Raw genomic sequence first — 24,248 nt, forward strand, 5'->3', positions numbered from 1 at the left:
GGCAACAAGGCTCGTGAAGGGCTTGGAGAATCAGCCCTGCGAGGAGAGGCTAAGGAAGCTGGGGCTGTTTAGTCTGGGGAAAAGGAGGCTGAGGGGAGACCTTATCGCGCTCTTCCAGTTCCTGAAAGGTTCTTACAGCGAGAGTGGGGCAGGTCTCTTCTCACTAGTGACAAGTGACAGGACGAGGGGAAATGGCCTCAAGTTGCGCCAGGGCAAGTTCAGGTTGGATATTAGGAAGAACTTCTTTACAGAAAGGGTAGTTAGATACTGGAATGGGCTCCCCAGGGAGGTGGTTGAATCGCCATCCCTGGATGTGTTTAAGAGCCATCTGGATGTGGTACTCAGGGATATGATTTAGCAGAGGTTTTTTTAGAGATGGGGTACTGGTTAGGCTGCAGTTGGACTTGATGATCTTCAAGGTCTTTTCCAACCTGGGTAATTCTATGATTCTATATAGTTATGCAGCTGCAGATACCTGGCCAAAGGATGTGGTATAGGTGGCTAGGGCATGCCCTGGTACAAGCTGAAGTGTTGACCCAGGATAGAAATACAGCCTGTGTCTTGCCCTAGTGGGCAGACCTTCCCCTCCTTTTACCTTTGAAACATCTGTATTACTCTCCCTGTCTTTGAGCCTCCAGGACCACTGGAAGGAACAAAATATCCTTAAAGCATTCCAGTGTTGCTGCCACATCATATGCAATACCCAGTGATGATCCACATGGGACTGACGAAACACAGATGGACATGCACCTCAGGATTACATGCCTCCAGTAACACCAATCATAGTATCATAGTATCGTGCGAGTTGGAAGGGACCTTAGAGATCATCAAGTCCAACTCCCGGGATTCGAGCCCTCTAGTGTAGCAGAGCAGCAGTTTTACCCCTTGCGCCACAGGGGGGATTCGAACCCGGGCCCTCTGGTGTTGCAAGCGGCGGTTCTAACACCGTGCGCCACCGGGCGCCAATCAAGTGTTGCCCCATGGAAGAACATGAACCTTCACCAGTCATCACTCAAATTGTGTCAACATACATCATGATGGGAAACTGTATAAGTGCCACAATGTGCCAGATCTCTGCAATAGGGGAAAGCTCACCTAAACACTGTTTCACGCTGTGAAGGCATGGAGTGTATGGGGAACTGCTGAACACAGCCTGAACCTCTGATTAACCACCTGAGGCAAGCAATAAGTCAGCTGTGGGAGCACAGGTGAAGGTAATTCAGCTGTGGTACTGGAAGGGATGGAGCTTGGCTCCACCTCTCCCAGATTTCATTTAAGGGCTGACTACCACTGAGGCAGGATCTCTTTCTCTGCAGATAGCTCCTTTGTGGAGTTTACTGCAAACCTTCAGCATTGGTGAGCATTTTTCATTTGTCACAGATTATCTTTCTATCATGATAATCTTTCATACAAAACATTCACTTACTGACTGTATAATTGTTTTACTGTACAGTTCCCCAACCTGTCTTTCCTTCTTTCACAGCATTCAAGACATGATACCCTCAGAGCAGTACAGCATAGCTACTTAATGACCAAGCTCAGCCCGGAAGTCATAGGGAAGTGCTTCACATATCTGAGCCTGCATGTGTCTTCATCAGTGAACATATACTAGCGAAGAGAGTGAACTTCTTCAGTTTGATCTAAGGGGAACTCCTCGTTCAGCAAACATGAGGACAGAAAGTTCATCCACACCTTACAAGCATTTCAAGTCCCTTAATTATGGAAAACTTCAACTACCAGTAAATTAGTGCAAACTGCTCTCAATGGCTATGTGTCTTCTTTCCCTATTACCTGTAAAACAGTGAAAGCCTTTTGCAAAATGTTCATTTAAAAGCATGCTCCTCAGCTCATGCTGTGTTAAATACTAAGAAGCTACAAATGTATTAAAAAAAAAAAAAAAAAAAGCAATTTCAGTTAATAGTCAGTGTGGAAGTGAGTGCAGAATGCCAGACACCCTTGGAAACCAAACCGCTCGATGTCTCTGATCAGTTATCTGAACTCACAATGCTCGGTTTCTGGGTCTTCTTGTCCTGTAAAGTACAACTTCCACTGTTTTAAGTTGTAACTTCTTACTTACATCTCATCTAAAAGCCTACTTTAAGCTTCCAAAAATAAATAAATAATACTAATCTACAAATTCAAATGGCAAAAGAAACATTCTAGATTAAAAGAAGAAAACAAACAACAACAACAAAAATACACAAATTATTCCATTAAAGTGAGCATTAGAAACTCGAGTAAGAGCAATCAGGATCCCTGCAAAGAGGACCGGCGCCGACGGCCGTGAGGCAGGCGGGCCAGGCAGTGGCCTCGTTCAGCAGAGCGGACACCACACCGCATGCACCCGAAGCAGCGAGCACAGCACCGGGACCGCCCGCACCCGCCTCACCGACACCTCACGGACTGCGCTTTGGGAAGAGCTACGACGAGGTCCTGGAGCGCCGGGCTTACGGACGAGGTAATGAGACGCAGCCCCGTTACATTTATTTACACGAAACGGTGACTTTGAGCCTAGCGTGATGGTTATGGGTGACATATCAGAAATCCTTCCTCTGTGTAGGCAGAATAAACATAAAGTAGACACAATCTTCATGAATTACATCCGTTTCTGGAAGCATTAACGATGCAGCCGGCGCTCCGGCCTGCCCACCACCGGACACTTCACGACTGAGGAAGCACCTTCGTCCCCGCCTTCCCGAGGCGTACACGAGTGCGCTCTGTTGTACTGCGCTCTGCTCGCAGGGCAGCCACGTTCACTAAGAGACAACGCTCAGCACCTCGCGCCGTGCCGGCAGGTCCCCAACCGAGTCTCATCCAGCTCCCCACAAACCGTCACGTAACGATTTACAAAAAGAGCCTAAGACCTCAATGCTGGCACCGTCAGCTACAGTGCAGCTCCGTACCCGAACCCGCACTTTCCCGGCGGGCGCCAGCGGCCCACTCATCTCCGTGGGACCAGAGCCTTCAGGTCACGCCCAGAGTCTCCCTTCCCCAGCGGGCTCTTCGAGAGCCGCCGGAGCCTCCCGCCTCGGCCTCTAGCCTCGCGCCGCGGGCAGGCGCACCATGCCTCCTTCTTGCCCGCCGCACCGCGCTCCCGGTCTCGGGGTCTCGGAGCCTCACCTCCCATAGCAGTGACAGCAGCAGCGCGGCCCCGGGCTGCAGGCGCCTCATCTCCCTCGTCCTCGCCGCCCCCGCCGCCTCAGACGCGTACGAGCGCTGTCAACAGCGCCATGCCCGGCGCCCGGGGAGGGCTAGGGCTGCACGAGGGGGAAGACACAGTCGGCGACTCGGGAACGCGGAGATCGCGCGAAAGGACAGCAAGCCGGGCGGGCTGACAGACAGCTCGGGGTAGGGCCGGCAAGCAGTCCGCGACGGGCAGGAAGCGGGGAAGCCCCTCAACGGAACGGGCAGGGGCGGGCTGACCCGCCTCTCCGATCAGAGGCGGCTCGCGGCCGCTACCGGAGGCTGGCGGGCAGGGAAGCGGCAGGCAGCGTGGTGTCCGGCCAGCGGTACAAAGACGGCCAGCGTCGCCGCGGCGGCTGAGGGCGGGGAGGGGCGGTGCCCGTTGCAGCACCGCCCCGTTGTCCGGCTGCGCTCGATCATAGCTCTGAGTGGGGCTGATGGGCTGCAGCGTTATGGTGTTGGAATCTGTGGAGCACTTAATAGCGACCCCCTTCTCAGAGGAGATCAGCCCCCGCAGAGGTGGACGTTGTGTCCTGCGTGTTAGCGACCAAGGGTGGGGGCTGTGGTCGCTGCCATGATATATGACTGGTGCAGTATGGACTGGCTGGACCAGGGGAAGACAGCTTCCAGAATTTGTGTCATGGAAGGCCAAGAGTGCACAGCAGCATAGGGAGGCCCTGAGGAAGAGGAGGAGGAAGAGGACTGTGCCTCCTTACAGGTAGGGAGCAGGAGCCACGTGGGTAGGCTTTGTGCCTGCGTTGAGTGTGCCTTTGGCCTGTCAGAGAGGCTGTGTCCCCATTGTTTCATTTCATATACTAGATTAGTTACCAGCAGCCCTGGCCACCTTCTCAAGAAGGTCTCAGGAACTGCCTTGAGCCCCATAATGCACGGCCAGTGTAGTTATGTCATGGATGTTTCTTTCACTGCCGTCTTGTTGAAATGCTTGGTGGCTCCTTTCCCAAGCCCATTCCCACTCTTATCACAGCTAGTCCTGGCACCTCTTCAGGGACAAACAGCAGTTCTTCACATTCAAGTGAGACCAGGTATCAGTGTTGCAGAAGAACTAGCATAACCCTTGGGAGGACATGAAAGGGTATGAAGGGGAACCTCCTGTTTCCATCTGAATAACAGACATTCACCAACAGTATTACTGGAGGAGGTATTTTTTGTTTTTGTTTTTTTGTTTCTCCCCCATGAGAAGATTAGTTAAGAGTGAGATAAAGGTAACAGGAAGGAGGAAGAGAAAGCCACACAGTCTGGAAGCATATGTCTCCCTGTGCATACATTATCCAGCCTAGATAAGGGCATGGATATCCTAACTACAGAATTCTTTCTAGGCCAAAAGGTAAACTGAAAAAAAAATAAATAAAAAAAATCATCTCCTGACCCAGGCATAAATGGTTTCGGATTTTATTTTGGCCATACCTCTGCTCCCTTAAGTGATGTCTTCTCTCATTTGTGCCCCCAGTGGCGCAGCGGTAGAATTCCCGTTTGCAACACCAGGGGGCCCGGGTTCGAATCCCCCCTGTGGAGCAGGGGGTAGAAGTGCCGCTCTGCTACACAGAGGGCTCGAATCCCGGGAGTTGGACTCGATGATCTCTAAGGTCCCTTCCAACTCGCACAATACTATGATACTATGATACTATTTCTGCCTAAATTCAGAGAAACATCTTCATCCCTGGGGAAAGCCCATTAGCTTTAGTGGAGTTAGAGTACAAATGAACTTAGCCCAGTGTAAGACATTTTCTCAGCTGAATTGCAAATTGTAGCAGAACCCCTTAGAGTTTGTCTAGGCTCTAATGAACACTTCCCATCTGCAATGTACAGCCAGTCAGTGAAGCAGGCAGGATACACACTGTGTTGTTTTGGTGGAACAGGAAAATGAGAAGATTTTTGTTGGAGGCAAGGTCTCTGGGTGAAAAAAAGCCCCTCATTCTCCATTCTAGTTTCAGTCTTTCTTCTGGTACACTGTTCAAATAGTAATACACATAAGTGCTCAGGAGCTATGCATTGAAACAAATGTAATAAATAAATAAATAAAATCTAGTTCAATGAGCAGCATCATTAATTAAGCTTTATTTTATCTCATCAAGGCTTACTCTCCTTTCCTTTGTGGATTGTTAGTCATTCCTTAAAAATACTGCAATCCTCTTTTCAGTGGAGGTACCAGTAATAACATATTTCTTTTATTCAGTCTTTTCTATTTCCTGAAACTTGAAAGAAGATGCCATTTATGAGACTGTCACCTCTCTACCAATTCTTTTCTTAACTGAGTAGCAGGTGTTGATGTACCTATCTATGAGAGTATTTTCTAGGTCTTATTTATTCTGAAACCAGACAGGTGGATATTTTTGAAGTGTACAATGGTTCTAAACTGCTTTTTATTGAGTGGGTTCTTGTTCATGCTGGGACAGTTGTTCCTAATACTACTGAGAAGCATTTGACTCCACAAGAGCTGTGTGTGAAGCATGTAACAACTTTATATAAACAAATACAATATTCTCATTTACTTCTTTGCATGAATTGTAAACAACTGCAATTTTGAATTTAATACCATTACTGCTATTACTTCTTTCATGTGTGCTGTTAGGATTTGTCAAATGATGTTTGTTCTCCAAACTGTGATTTAAATATAAGACAACTTCAAATACACTTTGAGATTCTCCTTTGTAATTATTTAAATGGAAATATCCTTTATCAGTATCACTTTTCAGTAAAAGAAAGCCCTTCTTAATTGTACAAAATATGCATTAATACCTCAGCCCTCCTAAATTCTATTTTCTTTTGAGATCATTTTAAATCATTACTGATTTAAAAACAGATAGAAAAGTATTGTATTCACAAATACAGCAATCCACCAATGCGAACGTGGTTTTTTTTGCAGCTTCTGTATCTTGTTCAAAGCACTTTTTTTTTTTTTAATCCTATCCATCTCATAAGATGTGAGCTATTTCCTGAAAAAATGTGCCTTTTTTTTTCGAACTGTGGCAGAGAGAGAAGTTTACATAAAGATGTAGTCTCTTGGTAGAATAATAGTTAAATTTAAATCAGAATCCAACTTCCCAGAATAAAGACTTCTTTTTCTGTCATTACTTTCACCAAAAATTACTTTCATCAATAATTACTTCAAATAAAACATTAAAGGAAGACTGATTGAGAGACGTTAAAGTTTTAGCAAACCACTCCAAACTCATTAATATATTAACCCAGTGCCCCTATCTTCAGTGCTTACATCTTTAGGAAAAGTCAACGGAATTTCAGAGAGATGATGCTGTCACGGGGTTCTCTCTAGAGCTCCCTCGTGACAAAGGAACAAACCCAGGGGAGCAGGAACAAAAGTACCTCTCTTCCCTAACAGCGCGGCCCGGCCACGTGCGCTCCGGGAGAGGGGACGGGAAGGGAGACCGCGAATGGGTCTAGGAGGGAAAAAAAAAAAAAAATGAAGAAAGGATGATCTGAGAACGAACGGGAGTTTAATAAACACAGTAACACTAAACAACAACGAGAGAGTTTCAACAATGAGAAAACCAAATCCTAATCTCACCGACGGGCTGCGGGAGGCGGGAAACTCCGACCACGCTTTCTCCTCGCCGGGCAGAGCGAGAGCCGTCCCCTTCCCGACCTCCCCTCCGGTGCCGCTCCCCACATGCCCATTTAAGGCAGCCCACAGAAAAAAACTTGTCCCCTTAACTCCCATTATCCTACATGATGTTTCGATGTGGAATACCAACACCAACCAAATTATAAAACCATAACAGATGCGGATATGCTTTCCTTTCTCAAAATGGAAATGCACACTTCCAATTAAACATCCTACAGCTTAGTTTTAGTATGGAAAGATATTACTGATCTGATTTGCACAAGTGAAAATGTTACTAATTAGTATTGCAATACATCCAAATATTATTTTTTTAATGCAATGCCTGCAACATCATTAATGTCTGCAAAGCTCAAGGAAGGGTCAGAATTCCTGCTGTTTTCTGTAACTACTGAAATTAAATAAAAATCATTAAACTGGAAGAAAATTACTTCTGACTAGTCGGTGTTCTGAGATTTTCCAATGAGAGTCCACAGTAGTCATAGTTACTAAATACTACTGCAATGGGCCATTGAATGACTAACAATAAAAAGTAATATATTTAGCTGATTTGCTAAGAAACGAAGGGTGGGATGATTGTATACCAACTACCATACCTAGGCTCCAGAAAACTGCAGCTCACATTCTGTGGCTTTGAGACTCCTCGTGGTATCAGGTATTTGTTCATTATATTAAGTAAGTAGTTCTATAACAAACATTAGCTTGAGGAGCACCAAGCTCAAGAAATGCAATAGTAATCTTGAGGACAGAGTTTATTGATTGGATATAGTATAATATGCAACCAAAATAGGGTTAGGGTTACGGTTAAGGTTAGGGTTAGGATCAGGGTAGGGTCAGGGTTAAGGTTAGGGTTAGGGAAGGGATAGGGTAATGGTTAGGGTTGGGTTAGGGTTAAGGTTAGGATTAGCGTAGGGTTAGTGTTACGGTTAGAGTTACGGTTAGGGTAGAGTTAGGGTTAGGGTCAGGGTTAGGGTTAGGGTTAGGGCTAGTGTTCTCTTCTATCATGTCAACAAAGTTTTCCCCGTCTCCAGGAGTTGCCATAGATGAAAGAGGGTGAGGTGCATACTCTGAGGAGCTCTGGGGGACCCATGTGGCTGCAGGAGTTGAAGCTGTCCCTTCGAGACTGGAGCTTACCAGTGAACGAGAAGAGCTCTGAGTGCAAGCAATTTTCAGCAAATGCCATATCTCCCTTTGTCTTTTGCCCTGCATCTGCATCACTGAGTTATCATCTTCTTTGATGTTATTTAGAGCCAATTCAATCTTTGGAAGCAAGTCAATAATCTTCTGCTTACAGCCCAAGAGCTGGGAGCTCTCACGGGAGACGACGCAGCCGCTGACGCAGCTTGTGGGCGTTGCCTCACAACTGCGGGAGATTTAAACGGGCACCAGAGACGGACAGGAGGGGTTAGGGTCTGTGCACCTCGTGACTTCCTGTTTCAGTGCTGGTAAGTCTTCTGCTTTGACATGGTTGCTCCCTGGCGGAAGCCTGCTGCCAGAAATACTGAGGAGGCCCAGTCAAGGGTCCCATGCTCTCAGAAACGGAAGGCAGCAACCAAGAAGACTGCGGAGAGGTTAGGGGTTAGGGTTAGAATTAGGGTTAGGGTAGGGGTAGATTTAGGGTTAGGGTTACAGTTAGGGTAAGGGTTAGGGTTAGGTCTTGGGTTAGGCTTCGGATTAGGTTAGGTTTCGGATTAGGTTAGGCTTCGGGTTATGGTTAGTGTTGGGGTATAGGTTTAATATTAGTGTTAGGGTTAGGTTTAGGATTAAATTTAAGTTTTGGATTAGGGTTAGGGTTATGGTTACGGTTAGGGTAGGGTTCAGTTAGGGTTAGGGTTAGAGTTACGGTTAGATTTAGGGTTAGGGATAGGGTTACGGTTACAGTTAGGGTTAGGGGTTAGTGTTAATGTTAGAGTTAGGGTTAGTCTTAGGGTTAGGGTTATGGTTAGGTTTAGGGTTAGGGTTAAGTTTAGGGTCATGGTTAGAGTTAGGATTAGGGTTAGGGTAGGCTTAGGGTTAGTGTAGGGTTAGCATTAGGGTTAGAGTTATGCTAAGGTTTAGGGTAGGATTAGTGTTATGGTAGGGTTAGAGCTAAGGTTAGTGTTACGTTTAGGGATAATTTTACGGTTGGTGTGTGAGTTAGGGTTAGGGTTTATTTTTAGGGTTCAGGTTTGGGTTAGTGTTAGGGTTAGGTTTAGTGTTAGGTTTTGGGTATAGTTATGGCTAGGGTTAGGTTAGGGGTTAGGATTTGGGTTAGGGTTATGGTTATGTTCTGGTTAGGCTTACAGTAGGGTTAGGGTTAGATTTAGGTTTAGTGTTAGGTTTTGGGTAGGGTTAGGGTTAGGTTTAGTGTTGGGTTTTGGGTATAGTTACAGTTAGGGTTAGGTTTAGGGTTAGGATTTGGGTTAGGGTTATGGTTATGTTCTGGTTAGGGATAGGGTTAGGCTTACAGTAGGGTTAGGGTTAGGTTTGGGTTTAGGGTGAGGGATAGGGTTAGGCTTAGGTTTGGGTTTAGGGTTAGGGATAGGTTTAGGCTTACAGTAGGGTTAGGGTTAGGTTTGGGTTTAGGGTTTGGTTACGGTTAGGTTTTGGGTTAGGATTAGGTTTATGGTTAGGTTTAGGGTTAGGTTTAGTGTAGGGTTAGGATTAGGGTTAGGGTATGGTTAGGTATGGGGTTAGGGTTAGGCTTAGAGTAGGGCTAGGGCTAGGGGGTAGAATTGCTGCTTGCAACACCGGAGGCCCGCGGTTCGAATCCCCCCTGTGGCGCAAGGTGTAGAAGTGCCACTTTGCTACACAGACGGCTCGAATCCTGGGAGCTGGACTTGATGATCTCTAAGGTCCCTTCCAACTCGCACAATACTGTGATACTGTGATAGGGTTTGGGTGAGGGTTAGGGTTATGGTTAGAATTATGGTAAGGTTTAGGGTTATTGTTTGGGTTAGGTTAGGGTTATGGTTAGGATTATGGTAAGGTTTAGGGTTAAGGTTATTGTTAGGGGTAGGGTTAGTGGTTGGGTTAGGGTTAGGTTTAGGGTTTAGGGTTAGGTTTTAACGTTTAGAGTTAAGCTTATGGTTAATTTTGTGCTAGGATTTGGTTTAGGGTTAGGTTTAGGGTTAGGTTTAATATAGGGATAGGTTTAGGGTTAGGGTTAGGGTATGGTTAGTGTTAGGATTAGGGATGGGGTTAGGGTTAGGCTTAGAGTAGGGTTAGGGCTAGAGTTAGGGTTAGGGTTATGCTAAGGTTTAGGGTTAGGGGTTGGGGTAGTGTTAAGTTTAGGGTTATGTTTAGCGTTAGGGTTAGTGTTTGGGTTAGAGGTGGGTTAGGCTTAGGGTTAGGGTTATTGTTAGGGTTTGGTTTAGATTTAGGGTTAAGGTAATGGGTTAGGGTTTTTTTAGGGTTAGGTTTACAGTTAGGGTAAGGTTTAGGGTAGGGTTATGATTAGGATTAAGGTTAGGTTTGGGGTAGAGTTCTTGTTAAGGTTATGGTTAGGGTTAGGTTCGTGTTAGGGTTATATTAGGGTAAGTGTTAGGGTTACGTTAGGGGTTAGGTTAGGGTTAGGGTTAGTGGTTGAGTTAGGTTTCGGTTTAGGGTTAGGGTTAATGTTAGGCTTAGTGTTAGTTTTATGGTTAGGGGTAGGGTTATGGTTATTTTTAGGTTTTGGGTTGGGTTAGGGTTAGGTTTAGGGTTAGAGTTTTGGGTAGAGTTAAGGTTAGGATTAGGGTTAGGGTTAGGCTTAGAGTAGGGTTAGTTGTAGATTTAGGTTTAGGGTTGGGTTAGGGTTAGTGTTATGGTTAGGGTTAGGGGTTTGGGTAGGGTTAGAGTTATGGTTAGGTTTAGCATTAGGTTTTAGTGTTAGTTTTTGGGTTGGGTGTTGGTTAGGGTTTGGGTTAGTGTTAGGGTTAGGTTTAGATTTAGGGTTAGGGTATGGGTTAGGGTTAAGATATGGTTAGAGTTAGGGTTGGGTTAGGGTTAGGGTTATTGTTATGGTTAGGTTTTGGGTAGGGTTAGGGTTAGGGTTAGGGTTAGGGTTGGTTGCAGGTTAAGGTAGGGTTAAAGAGTGAGGGTTAGGGTTAGGATAAGTGTTAGGGTTATGTTAGGGTTTGGGTTAGGGTTAGTGTTAGGGTTTGGGTTAGAGTTAGGGTTAGGTTTATGTTCAGGGTTAGTTTTAGGGTTAGGGTTCGGGTTAGGATTAGGGTTACGGTTAGGTTTTGGGTAGGGTTAGGGTAAGGTTAGGGTTTGGATTAGTGTTTGGGTTAGTTTTAGAATTAGGGTTAGGGTTCGGGTTAGGGTTACGTTTAGGTTTAGATTTAGGTTAGGACTATGGTTATGCTTAGGGTAGGGTTATGGTTATGGTTAGGTTTAGGGTTTAGGTTTAGAGTAGGGTTAGGGTTCATGTTAATGTTAGGTTTAGGGTTAGGTTTACGGATAGGATTAGATTTAATGTTAGGGTTAGGTTTTGGGTTAGGATTAGTTTTTACTGTTAGGTTTAAGGTTAGGTTAATGGTTTGGTTTAGGATTCAGGTTATGTTTGTGGTAAGGTTTAGAGTTAGGATTAGGGTTAGGGTTATGTTTAGGGTTAGGTTTAGGGTTGGGTTAAGTTAGGGTTAGGTTAATGTTAGGGTTAGGTTTTAGGGTTAGGGTTAGTTTTAGTGTTATGGTTAAGGTAGGGTTATGTTTACGGTTAGGCTTAAGATTAGGTTTAGGTTTTGTTTTAGGGTTAGGGTACGGTTAGGGTTTGGGTTAAGGTTACAGTTAGGCTTAGGGTTAGGGTTATCTTTGGGTTAGGGTTAGGTTTTGGGTTAAGGTTAGGGTAAGGGTTTAGGTTTAGGATAGGGTTAGGGTTATGGTTAGGTTTAGTTTTAGTGTTAGGTTTACAGATAGGATTAGGTTAGGTGTTAGGGTTAGGGTCAGGGTTAGGTTTTACTGTTAGGTATAAGGTTAGGTTAAAGATTTGGTTTAGGATTAGGGTTAGGGTTAGGATTAGGTTTAGGGTTAGGGTTAGGGTTAAGGTAGGGTTATGTTTAGGGCTAGGCTTATGATTAGGTTTAGGTTTTGTTTTAGGGTTAGGGTACGGTAGTGTTAGGGTTAAGGTTAGAGTTAGGGTTAGGGTTAAGTTTAGGGTTAGGGTTAGGTTAACGTTAGGGTTAGGTTTAGTGTTAGGGTTAGCGTAAGGGTTAGGTTTAGAGTTAAGTTAGGGTTTGGGTTAATGTTAGGGTTAGGTTAACATTAGGGTTAGGTTTAGTGTTAGGGTTAGCGTAATGGTTAGGTTTAGGGTTAGGTTTAGTTTTAGGGTTAGGCTCAGGGTTATGTTTAGGATTTGTTTTATGTTTAGGGTTAGTGTTAGGTTTAGGTTTATGGTTAATTTATGGTTAGGGTAAGGGTAGGGTTAGGGTTAGGTTTTGGGTTAGGATTAGGTTTAGGGTTAGTGTTATGGTAGGGTTGGTTTTGTGTTAGGATTAAGTTTAGTGTTTAATGTTAGGTTAATTTTGGGGTTTGGTTTAGGTTTAGTATTGGGTTTAGGGTTTTGGTTCAGGTTACGTTATGGTTTGTGTTGTGGTTAGGTTTAGGTTTAGGTTTAGGGTTCGTTTTATTGTTAGGTCTAAGGTAGTGTTGGGGTTAGTTTTATGGATCGGGTTAGGGTTAGTGTTAGTGTTAGATTTACTGTTATCTTTATGGTTAGTATTAGTTTTAGGGTAGGGCTAGGGTTAGGTTTTTTTTGTTAAGGTTATGTTTTTTTGTTCCGTTTTCTTGATCTTAATATTGTCCTCTCAGCAGAGATCTTAGTGTTAGAGAACTAGGATCTGAATGTAGTTATTTTTTTCCTTAAATATGGATCATTTTTAAATTCAAACTGTTAACAGTCTATGTTGAAATAATTAATGAAGGGTATGTTCACTCATTGTACTGTTGTAAGAACAAAACCTTAAGTCAGTGCAACATTTAGTCTCCAAAGAATTACTGTTGAGTTCAGTGGATAATATGAGGTCTAAACACGTGCTGCTGGAGCCACATGTATTCTGGACTACTTCAGAACAGAGAAAGGTGAGTATGAAACTTTGTCAAGTTACACTGAGAACTTTCCATGCTGCCTTTCTAGGGGAAGTATTCCCAAGCAGAAGGTGACATAGTGGAAATGCAAAGCTATGCCCTGTGGCTCCTGAGAAGAGGCCCCCTGGAATGAAACAGTTTGCAGCACTTCATTTTTGCTTTATCTTTTTTTTCTGTCTGCATCACAAACAGTCTTTTACACCTTTACAGCATCTGCATAGCCAAATAATAAAAGACTCTACCACGGTGTTGATTATAGATGGTAATAATGAGCCCCTGACGATGCGATTCTTCTCAGACCAGTGTAAATTAGGATTAATACCACTGAAGTTAAAGGGAAAAAATCTAAAGCCAGTGCAAGTGTGGAATAAAGTTTTAGATTTCAGATCTAAGTTAAACAAAAAGATCATTTTGCATTATAGGGCTTTTCCTTATCCAATGAAAGTAATAATATTTTTCTGTTAATTTTTCATTTTGTTTTGTATTCTTTCCGTTACTGTGACTCTATCTGATTTGCAGCATACTGTGAATACACATAGCATACTGAGAATTTCTCTGCCATGATAGCCTTGCTATTTCAGTGTGAGAAATAATGTATCATTAAATACAGATGGAAAAAAATTCATCAATTGCCTGGGAACTACAGGCAATGTGTTCATTAGCTAATGTTCCCCCACCACTCTCAATTTTCTCATGTTGTTATGAGATAGAAAGAGAATTAAGCTGTTGCTGGACTGAAAAATAAAAAATAAAATAATAAAATAAAAAAAATCAGCACTAGATTTATTCTAGAAATAACAAGGGACAAAATTCAGCTACTGTCAGAATAACTAGAAATCATAATGGAGCTAATGTGGCATCTGGTCTGCAAAACAAAATATTTTTAATAAAGGAAAATATGTAGGATACAGAAAGAATCATGCAATGTTCTTATTCACTTGCTCTTGAGTCTTCAAGAGCCTAATGGGATCCATTATGAAAAGGAAGATTATTTAACCTTTAATCAACCTTATTTGGGATGTGGTGTCTCTGCATACATTTACACACACACAGCACTGTTAGTCAGGGAATATTTGCCTCAGTGGTACCCCCCCCGGCAACCCTGTCCACCTATTTTCCTAAGTTTTCCTGCTACAACTCCTATCACTTCTCTGCACTGAAGATATTAGATGGTGGGTTTATTTCCCCTAAAAACAAGTATTTCCAGCCATCAGGTAGACCTTCCTCAGGAGGCCTGAGAACCAGAGCAAATAACTTCTCACTGGCACTAGCACAGAAGTGAGTATGAATGCAGACACTGAAGCATGTATGGCCTTGCATGAGGAAACCACCTTGATTTCTTGGAGCGTTTATGCTGCTTACCATGAAAATCAAGATGAGTCCTTCAGCAGAGGAATATCACTTCTATACTAATTAAAAATGCATTCTATCAGCCTAGCTTATTGTGTAAATCTCAGTGAAGGGACTTGGTAAGCAGTGAAGTCAAGTTGAAGTCTGTGATTATTTACTTGTTCTTAAGAAGCTGATAATTCTATTCAGTGTGGCCAACATCTCACACCTACTTAAACTTCACTACATATATATATATATGTATAAAATTATTATTATTATTATTATTGTTGTTATTATTATTATTATTTTTAATCTAAGACACTTATCACCAGTGTTCCTAAGCTGCTGCACTGTGCTGTGCACTGTTAAATGACTTCTAGGCAGCTCTGTTTTGACTATACTAGATTTTATCAGAACAACATGTCTTAGTTTAGCACATATTTGCCTGGCTGTCAGTCAATTTCAAGTCCTATCATTAAAATCATTTATATACATTCATGTACTCCCATGCCCATTTCTTTGTTCCAGCTGGCCCAACCTTGAGAAACCACACTATGGCCACATTCCAGGATCTCCTTACTTTTTGGGAAAGAAGCTATGGATTTTCTAGGCTGGTGATGCAGAAGAGAGGATATGTCCGCAACTGTAGACATAAAGCTGTGGTTGGGCACAGGAGACAGGATGTGGCAGAGGATAAAATTTACTGAGGTAACAAATACTGAAAAAATGAATCCAGAAGGGGGTCATTTTGGACCTCTTGAGAAGAAAGGGTTGTGTTCTGACACACAGTTCTAGAGAATTGCTTCTACAATGTGGGAGTGCTGGTATCCTGCAGTTCAGTCTGTATTATTAGATAGTGGAGTGAGGGACAGCCAGGCATCAACAAAGCAAAGCAGCTTTTACCAGTGAAGATAAACATTCAGCTCACTATGCACACAGCAGTTAGACACAGCAGGGAGTGGCAATGACAACATCAATTATTCACTAATTATTATCTATTTACTACCATTAATAAATCTCACTTTGATGTTTGTATGAATTCTGCCTGTGAAGAATGATGCTTTTCCCAAGGTAAAGCGCTTCTGGACTCCATTTGGGATAAATACCCATTATCCTCTTGTCCCTTTTTAGTGGTGGGAAGTGGTATTTACATGAAAAATAGGATTGATGGGAGAACAGCCTTCATAAACAAGACAGTAGTCTGGCTTTTTGCTTTAAAATAAAAATAAAAATTAAAAATTAAAACATTAAAAAATATTAAAAGCCTGAGCCAGTCATTGTTGCAGCTCAGCCTCTTAGTATTTAGACTGTGGCTACAAGGAGTAAAACTTTAGATACATATTTAGATGAAGCTGCTAACAAGCATAATCCATTTTATGTCTGCTCATGAATGGCAAAGCCTGTGCTGGGATATGAAGTGTAAGGAAAGATGCTTTCTGTAATCTCCGAAGCTTGGAATATGACACCTTTTTTTTTTTTTTTTTTTTTTTTTTTTAAATCTCAGGCTTGAGGGTTTACAATGTAGGTAGTCTTAAGAATGTAGACATATCCTTGCTGTCAGTAAATTGAATTTATTACTAATTAGAATCAAACACATTTCAAATAGAAGGTGAAATGTTATAGCTGAAAGTAAAGCAGAGAAATTATTATGTTTCCAAACAAAATAAATAACTGATCATTTTGTCTCCTCTGATTACCATCAGACCTGTAATTGTAACAGCGTACATGAAGTAGTTCTAATAGCTGCCCTTTCGTCCAGCCACCCTTGCTTATAGAAATAAAGACAAATACAGCATGTTACAGTTCTTTTTCAGATCACTAGGCCAACCCAATCTAATTTATGCTTGCAGCCTTTAATTTTAACTAGGTCAATTTATTCTGATACCACAGAGAAATCCATCCTGACAACATAAAATTACAAAGTATTGGGAAAAATATAAAAGTGAAATTGAACATACAAGAACAGCAGTGTTCAAAATGGAAATACTGTGTGAAGCTTTTGCAGGAAAAAAAAAGAAATGTACTTTAGAGCATTGTAATTTACTCATATTGGGTGAGATCCAACAAGCTATTGAAATCAGCAGGGGATCTCTTGATTCCAGCGGGCTTTGGCTCACAGCCATTGTTTTTCATAGTTCGGAGAATCAATTTGCTTCTTTGACTGTTGAGGCTGAATTGAACAAATAATACTAATTTTGATAATGTGAATACCAGCTTGACTAATTCAACTATGTTTTGAATGCCTGTGTGCACACAAGCTCTACTGCCAGTAATGCTGAGCATTACTGAACCTGGACCCCAGGAATGCCTCATGCCCCTGTGTTACCTTCAGCTGTCTGAGCAGCTGGGTGCACTGGGGAGTACAATACCTGGAATGCTGCTTTTGGAGATATTCAAGAGTTGGTATGTATTTTAATATTCCTAACTTAGAGATTTTAATTAAATCAAATGTCACTGGAATTAGTTTCGACTGGATAGATTTTAATGAAGTTTTTAACTTATCTTTCACTGTAGTGAAATAATTATGTAATGCAGGGATGTGTTCTATTGGTCTGAATTAATAACATGATTGCTTTGTGTGCTGTCATTTAATTCCAAGGAAGACGAATATAAAAAATAATATTCTGTCTGCAGCTAAATGAAGCAGAATTCTTCCCATTTGTGTTTACTGATACAAGATATGAGCTCTCTCCTGTAGACCATCTCTTACTTACATTTCCTCCTTCACCTTCTCCTACTTCCAAAACTCTTGGAGTCAATTTTGCCTCTAGCTCAAGAAGCCAAGTTAGCACTTTGAGGCCTGATAACCTTTGCCTGGCTGCTTGAAGCAATGTAAGCAGAGTACACAGAGCTTACTCAGTTACAATAAATGAAGCATTAAAGCCTTCTGTTATAGCCAGACAGCAAAAATAAATCCAAGCAGCTTTGAGAATCAGGAGGTTGGGTTAGGATAAAAAGCTGTTTAAAGGAAGTGGGTAGTCAATGCTGAGTTAAAATAACAGGTCAATAGGAAAAAAAAAAAAAAAAAAAAAAAGTGGAGATGGTGGCAGCATTGGACCTTGTGTCTCTGTACTTCATCTTTCCATCCTTCTTCTGTAGTTATTCTGTATGCAGTGAATGCATTAAAAAAATGCTTGGTGCTCTGATGAGCTTCAGTAATTCATTTTCTGCAATAGTCCCACCTTTGCAAGAGACACAGATTCTTCAATGAAAAGTTGAAGAAACCCCACGAATGCACCCCAGTGGAAGTTCCTCTTTGTCTCAGCACCCTCATGCAGTATTCACCACACTTCTTAAATTTTCACCTCCAGAAAGTAAACAAAGTCATCAAAAAGAGACAGATTTATTATCTAGATATACAGAAAAAAAAAAAAAACAAAACCAAAAACAAAAACAAAAAAACCCTGATGCCTCTTTTCACCTGGACATTGTTAGTTTAAAAGATCTCACAGGTATCTTCTCTGAAGGATAAAATTCCTATGCAAAACCAAGCAGATGAATTCTTAATACAGTCTTATCTCATTATACTGCTGTACACACAAACTGCCTCCAGAGCATAAGAGGAAATTGCTGCCAGCAGAGTGCTCTGATTCACAAATTATTAGCACTCCAGAAGTAACACAGCCAAAACACTTTTCACACCTTCTCAAGGCCATGCCTTCCTCATATTTCATGCTCAAACACACTCATCTTCAACTTCAAGCAGCTTCAGGTTACTCCAGTTTTAGCCCAAAATCTAGGTTTTCCCAGCCTCTCATGCTTTACTGCATAAAATGGCCTGAGCTGTACTCTTGTTTGACCTGAAGGAGAAGAATTAACAAGAGCTGTGACTATCTCTGGACCTAAATTTCACCATAAGTTTATCAAAAATTGATCTTGCCGCTAATCCATTTCTGTGTAAAATTACTATTCCACGTTTGCATGTTAAGAAAATAATAGAATCATAGAATATCCCAAATTGAAAGGGACCCACAAGGATCATAAAGTTCAACTTCTGGTGTCACACAGGACCACACAAAAATCAAACCCTATGTCTGAGAGAGTTGCCCAAAAACTTTTTGAACTCCTTGGTGCCATGACTACCACCCTAGGGAGACCAAACTCAAATCTCAGTTAACTTCCAAATTAAATATCCTTTTAACTTCTTTGCAGTTCGCCTGCTTATCTTTCAACCAAAGCAAAGACTAACTGGCCATAGTTCACAGACCAGCGTGCTCCCCTATTAGCATTAACTGATGTCCTGCAGTAACATTGCAGCTGTATTTAACCTTGTCCTCATAGCTTTCTAGGGTTTCTCATACTTGTCCACTATATTTTTGGGTGGATAAATTTGTTATTATGCTGACTCCAGATCTGATCTGCCATCACTGCATTATCATCTATAGTAGCAGGACATGGAAATGCTTTTCTTTCCATAACATTATTTGTATCAAGAATTTCTGAACTCTGCTAACCACTTTTTTTCTTTTTATCCTCTCCCAGGAATTCGAAATGTGAGTAGGTTAATATAAGAGCTGTCTCAACAGGTTTTTTTGCAGTCTGATAAATTCTAGGTTCCCCTTTTTCATAAAGTGTCACAACGTTTTTGCCATATTGGTAAAGCTCCCATGATTAAATCAGAGGCCTATATATCTGCTGTGAGTATTTGGGGAATTTGCCCAGTTTGTACAGTTTTGCATTTATTTCTGATGGTGGAAATTCCCTTTTCACTGATTGTGTGACAAGCAGCTTCTACTGTAACAACTCTCATTTCTCTGTTTTTTTTTTTAGAAGAGCACAGTACTTTCCCCTCTCCCCCCCTACCCCCCACCCCCACCCCCACCCCAGCAATTTGAAAATATATCTGTTTCTATTCCCAGCTTTAGTATGTGCTAGGGTAGGTAGAAAGATTTCCAGTGTTGCTGTGGAGCTGTTGCTAACATCCCCTCTAGGGACCAGATCTGGTCTACTTTCAGGGGTTAAGCTTGAATCTTACAGGAAGAACCAAAATCCTTTCTGGCTGCTGGAGGTGAGAACCATAGAAAGTGCCAAAGAACTAGGAGACAACAGGGAGAAGCAGGAGAACTTGCAGAAGCTTTCCCTTGGAGGGCAGAGAAAGGTGGAAGAGTAACTGAGCAGGAAGAGGCTGTTTTCCAACTAGCATAAGACATTTTTAAAGCTGACTTTTCTAATCATTTCACTTTAGCTAGCAAACAAGAAATAGGCATATTTACGAAACATCACCTAGTAATAACCCAAGCTGAACTCCATGATAGATGATGAAAAGTTCAGAGGCTCAATAAAGCACTTAGCATTTCTGTACCTTTCAGAGTTGGTGACATCAGCCAAAGAAGTTCCTAAATTAAACTCATTTTTTCTTTTTCAGGTCCTGGTAACTAGAAATGGTTACTTTTTACACAGATTATTCAGGCATCTGTCTGCTGCTCATCTGACTGTGCAGCATTTTTGTTGCTTCAGTAATTTTGTCTGTCAGCTTAAGGGAGAGAAGAAAGAGGTAGACTTTAAGGGTTCAGCCAATCCAGGATCATCCACATCAACCATAATGGCATGTACTCGTATACTCTATACTTAGGACTTAAAAGAAGAGCACTACTGTGGCCGTTTATAAACAGTTTTCAGTTCAGAGCTCTGCTTATTTCTGATGGTGCTTAAATGACAGAACTGGTATGAACATTGCTTTCCTTAGCAGAGCATTAAGAAGTTTCACTCATTTTAGCTTGTATTCTGGAGTTAACCTAAACTGCCCCTTGACAGAGTTTCCCCATTTCAAAGTCTACTGTGTTGTTCTTCCTACTGCCCTTCATCCTGATTGTATGAGAAGAGGAGTTAGGTATACGGATAACTGGATGCTGTTTCCCACGTGGCTTAAAAAGTCGTGGTTTAAAAGTGCTGGAATGTTTGATCCCTGCCTGATTAGCTTTTTGTTTGATGGCATGAGTTAAACTGCAGGCAGTTAATGTCATTGTCCATCATCAATTGATGATAATCCATAGCTGTGAGAGATACTTCAGAGCCAAACAAGGCAGAGAAGCAAGGAAGGAAGAAGCAGGATCATCTGTCCACATAGACAACATCACACATTCCTATCTGTTTAAGATATCTTAAAAACTTTCTTTGCATCTGTGTTCAAATTCATGGCAAATTACAATTAATCTGATATACTTTCAAGATGCTTTTGTCTCTGACCATTGTCAGAGCAGGTGAGGTTCATTAAAACCTCAGGCTATGCAGAAATGAATATTTCCTCATTTGTGCAAGTAGGAAGGAGCTATTATATCTTACCACAAGTTGTGTGTCTCTCAAACACATTCCTATCTCATACATTTTTTCCATTATAATGAAATCCAGATCAACAATTTGACTATCATAACTTCTTGCTTACCTGACTCAAATCTACAGGTCTAGTGCAATTCCCTTATTCATAAATGGAAGGAATCCCCTAGCCACTTTTTCCCATTTAATATGATTTGGTAGTTAATTTCTGTGTCTTTTGGTACTATCAGATTTATCTATGCATGAGAGCCCAAACCGCCTACGCATCTCACAGCTCCAATGGCTCATTTTACTAGCCAGGTTGCTGTTAAGTTTGTTTAGCTGCCTCACACTAAGCAAAACTCTATTTTATGTCTCATTATCCTGTTTTCCACATTATTTGAAGGACTTTTCCCTAAGTGCCTGTGATGCCTATCCCTGGACTGTTTTATACTTCAAACAGTTCTCCTGACCATGACTAATGCTTCTCTCTACCTTTTCTGATGTCCAGCTTCCTGTTTTATACAAAATATATTTTTCCAACCACTTCAAGCACTATGAAACAGATGATAATCCCTCCTTTACACCCAAATTGTCAGTCTAATACTTCCAGCATTCCCTGTGGCGGAGTCCCACACTCCTTGCTTTTGCAGTTTACTCTGCTCAGGTAATGTCAGGTTCCCTGTGAATACTCCTTCACTGAGGCTTATAGCCTGCCTCAAGCTATGTTGACTGGTTAAACTACACTGCAATGCCTCTGTCACTTCTTGGTCCAATGCACATGGGGAATCAAGCTGGCCTGATCCTGAACCTTCATCCCACTTCTGAGAAGAGCCAGCTGTGTTGCACGACAAAGTTTGATACAAAAGTAACAGACAAACATCTAAGCAAGTCTCATAAGAGGGCAACTTCCCCATCTGGATCCTCCTGACTATGGACTTGGCAATACCAGGCATATGCACTGCTGCCCAAACAAGCCCCACAGGAAAGTACTCCCTAAACCTGGACTGGCTCTTCACATATCAAGGAAGCATGTGTTGCTAATGCTTAAATTCTAATATACATGGGTACATTATGAGCTCAGCTGTCCATATTCTCTATCATTCTCTTTGAGTCACTTCTCTTCCAGAAAATAGCTGAGGTTGATCAGGATTACAGGATGCTATCAATCTATTTTACCCATCTTCAACATTCAGCCTGAGATGATGCAAATAAGCAAACATTTTCAAAGAACGGAAAGGAAGTGACATTGATTTTCTAATCAAGTATAGATTGCCCAATGTCACTAATACTGAATATAAGGAGTTTTTTCAACTATCAAGTTCTTTTTTTCTTGGGCAGACAATTCTAGTCAATAGATGAATAACAAAAAATGGCAAGGTTATACCAGGGGAAAGACCTGGTAGGAAAAAAAAGAAAAGAACAAGAAGAGAAGAACAAAAAGAAAAAACTATGTATCTTCCATGTTCTATATATATATATTATTTTATTTTTATTTCTAAATTAAGTGTGAACTTCACTTGACAAAGGATTTTAGATTTTGTGTGAATTTAGATCTTGTATGAATTTGGATTGATTTTCTTATCCTAGGAATCTCTCCACATGGGGTTAAACAACTAACAACAAAATTTGTCTTCTCCTTGATCAAAGTTTAATCAAACAGTAACAGTGGAGATGTAAAGATGTAAAGGCAGAAAAATCAAACACCGTGTATAATAATAGAAGTTCAGCAACCATTAAAATAAATAGACTGTCACTGTTTCTATGTTCCTCTATCTGAACAGATGAATACATGAGATTTTATCTTCATTGCTAATATCACAAGACTAGACAAATAGCTGGGTGTGTGATGTTCTATCAGGACAGTTACCTTTGACTAATTGTAGTATTTCCCTGAAGGAAGGAAAGACACTCCTCGTTTTTAAATTAGTTCCCCAGGTCCATCAAAAACAAATGTAACTGTGAATTAAGGACAGAGGTCTGAATTACAAACTAATATGGGGAGTTTTGAGGGCCAAATCCTGCTGACCTTATTCGAGGAAAGTACCTTCTTTAAGAGTTAAGACAAAGTAGATTCACTTTCAGTGCATGAACATGAAGAAATACAGAAACTTGCAAGCTTCATTCTGACAAATGAAGCACAGCAAGTGAACAGCACATAATTATTTGCTCAGATGTTCCTGGAGCACGGCATTCATTTCTGCCAGTGTTTGGAGGTGAGGCGTGGTGCTCAGTCAAGCATTTTCTGATATTTTTCATAGAATTGTTTGAGTTGGGAGGGACCCTGAAAGGTCATCTAATCCAACTTATGAAAAGATGAGCACTCAGTTCAGTAATCTCCCAAGATAAAAGACAGTGAGAAAAGAAGGGGATAAAGTATTTTATGTACTTCAGGCCTTGCTCTGAAGCCTGTTTTCCAGCTGGATGGCCAGCCTTGACCATGCTGCACTTCAGCATGCCTTAGGTACTGCCTCAGTGGTAGTATACACATTGTTTTCTCTTTCTTGCACAGATGGACACTTTTACCCAAATTAAGAATCTTAAAAGTAAAAATAGAATAGGAATACTCTTCCTGGAAAAGCAGCAGCTTTTAACAGTTAATCTTTGTCTGTTCAAATCCAGATTGTTGACTTCCAACACATGAAAAACTAAAGCCCCGAGAAGAGTGAGACCTGCCACCTTCCCAGTAGTTGAGCTCACATCAGGGGCTAAAACCCAGTCTCACAGTGCTGACTTGAGGTGCTGAAACCATACCCTGACCAACAGTGTGCAGCCCTCATACTGACACCTCACTGACTGTAAGGCCGTCCTGCTAAGCACGAATTATGAACTGATCTGGGTTTAAAATAACCATCTTTTTCCTCTCAGCTATTTTTTTTTTTTTTTTTAAACCCAGATCATCCTCACAAATCCAGACCACAACATATCTCTGTAAATCATTCATCTGGCAGAAGGACTGCTACCAAAGCTCAAAGGCAGAATGGGTAATCCTGGGCTTAATGGATTGCATCAGCATTTGCTGATGGTCCTCTTTCAAAAACAAACCATTCCTGTGTGCAAAACCCCACAGCCTTGCCTTAAATAACTGTCTGGTACCTGGTCAGAAGATAATCTACTCTCTGTCACTTACTGCTGCTCTTCTTTATTGAGATTGATGCTCCCAGGAATCATTACCTTCATCCAATTCTGCATTGAAGTAAAAAGTAGTCTCCATTCATTACTCTTCAGTATCTGTACTCTTCAGTAGCTGGTTCCTTCTTGCATATTATGAAACTTTATAACCATTCTTCATTAATGTCACAGTATGTATTCTGTGACTAAACTTTGACTTTATTTGCATGCAGTTATTACACTACCTTTCTTATCTCTCCTTTCCTCCACTACTAAATATGTAAGCCAACTCAGCATCTGTACTGTCATTCCTGCCTACTGCCTCTTTCCTCCTTTTCTATCATGTAATTTCACTATCTACTCTGTGTAGAAAAACTAAAGGAGTTACAGACAGTGAGCCTGTACAGTTTTGCTATCTTACATGAGGCCAGTTTAAATACCTCCTGTCATGTAAGTGTCAGTAGCACTTAAAAACTGTACTACAGACCTTCATCTAAATGCAGCTGCTCCAGCAACTCTTAACTGACAGCATTTCAGCTAATTTTACAGGACAGATTGGTTTGTAATGCGCATCCATTCTGGACAGAAATCATTCCTGATAACCACCACTCAGTACGGTAGTTTTCTCTTCCCTGCAATAACAGCATGCTTCAGGAATCCCATTTTCCTTTTCTATCTGCACCCTTTTTATATTTTTCAGAAGTGAGAGAGAACACAGACCTCCTTC

The 24,248-nt window shown here is 41.6% G+C and overlaps 1 protein-coding gene across 3 annotated transcripts in view; it reads right to left on the minus strand.

Moving 5' to 3' along the window:
• VOPP1 (VOPP1 WW domain binding protein) overlaps positions 1-3,541 on the minus strand; it is a 79,637-nt gene extending 76,096 nt beyond the window's left edge. The window contains exon 1 of one of the 3 annotated variants that reach the window (XM_072329127.1): positions 3,121-3,541. In XM_072329127.1, coding sequence (XP_072185228.1) covers positions 3,121-3,171 — 51 coding nt within the window. In that variant the 5' untranslated portion in view covers positions 3,172-3,541. The remainder of the gene's footprint in view (positions 1-3,120) is intronic. The other 2 variants (XM_072329128.1, XM_072329129.1) reach the window with 2 other exon arrangements.
• Positions 3,542-24,248: the final 20,707 nt, after the last annotated feature.

Source organism: Excalfactoria chinensis, chromosome 2 (genome assembly GCF_039878825.1).
Source record: "Excalfactoria chinensis isolate bCotChi1 chromosome 2, bCotChi1.hap2, whole genome shotgun sequence".
NCBI lineage: Eukaryota > Metazoa > Chordata > Aves > Galliformes > Phasianidae > Excalfactoria > Excalfactoria chinensis.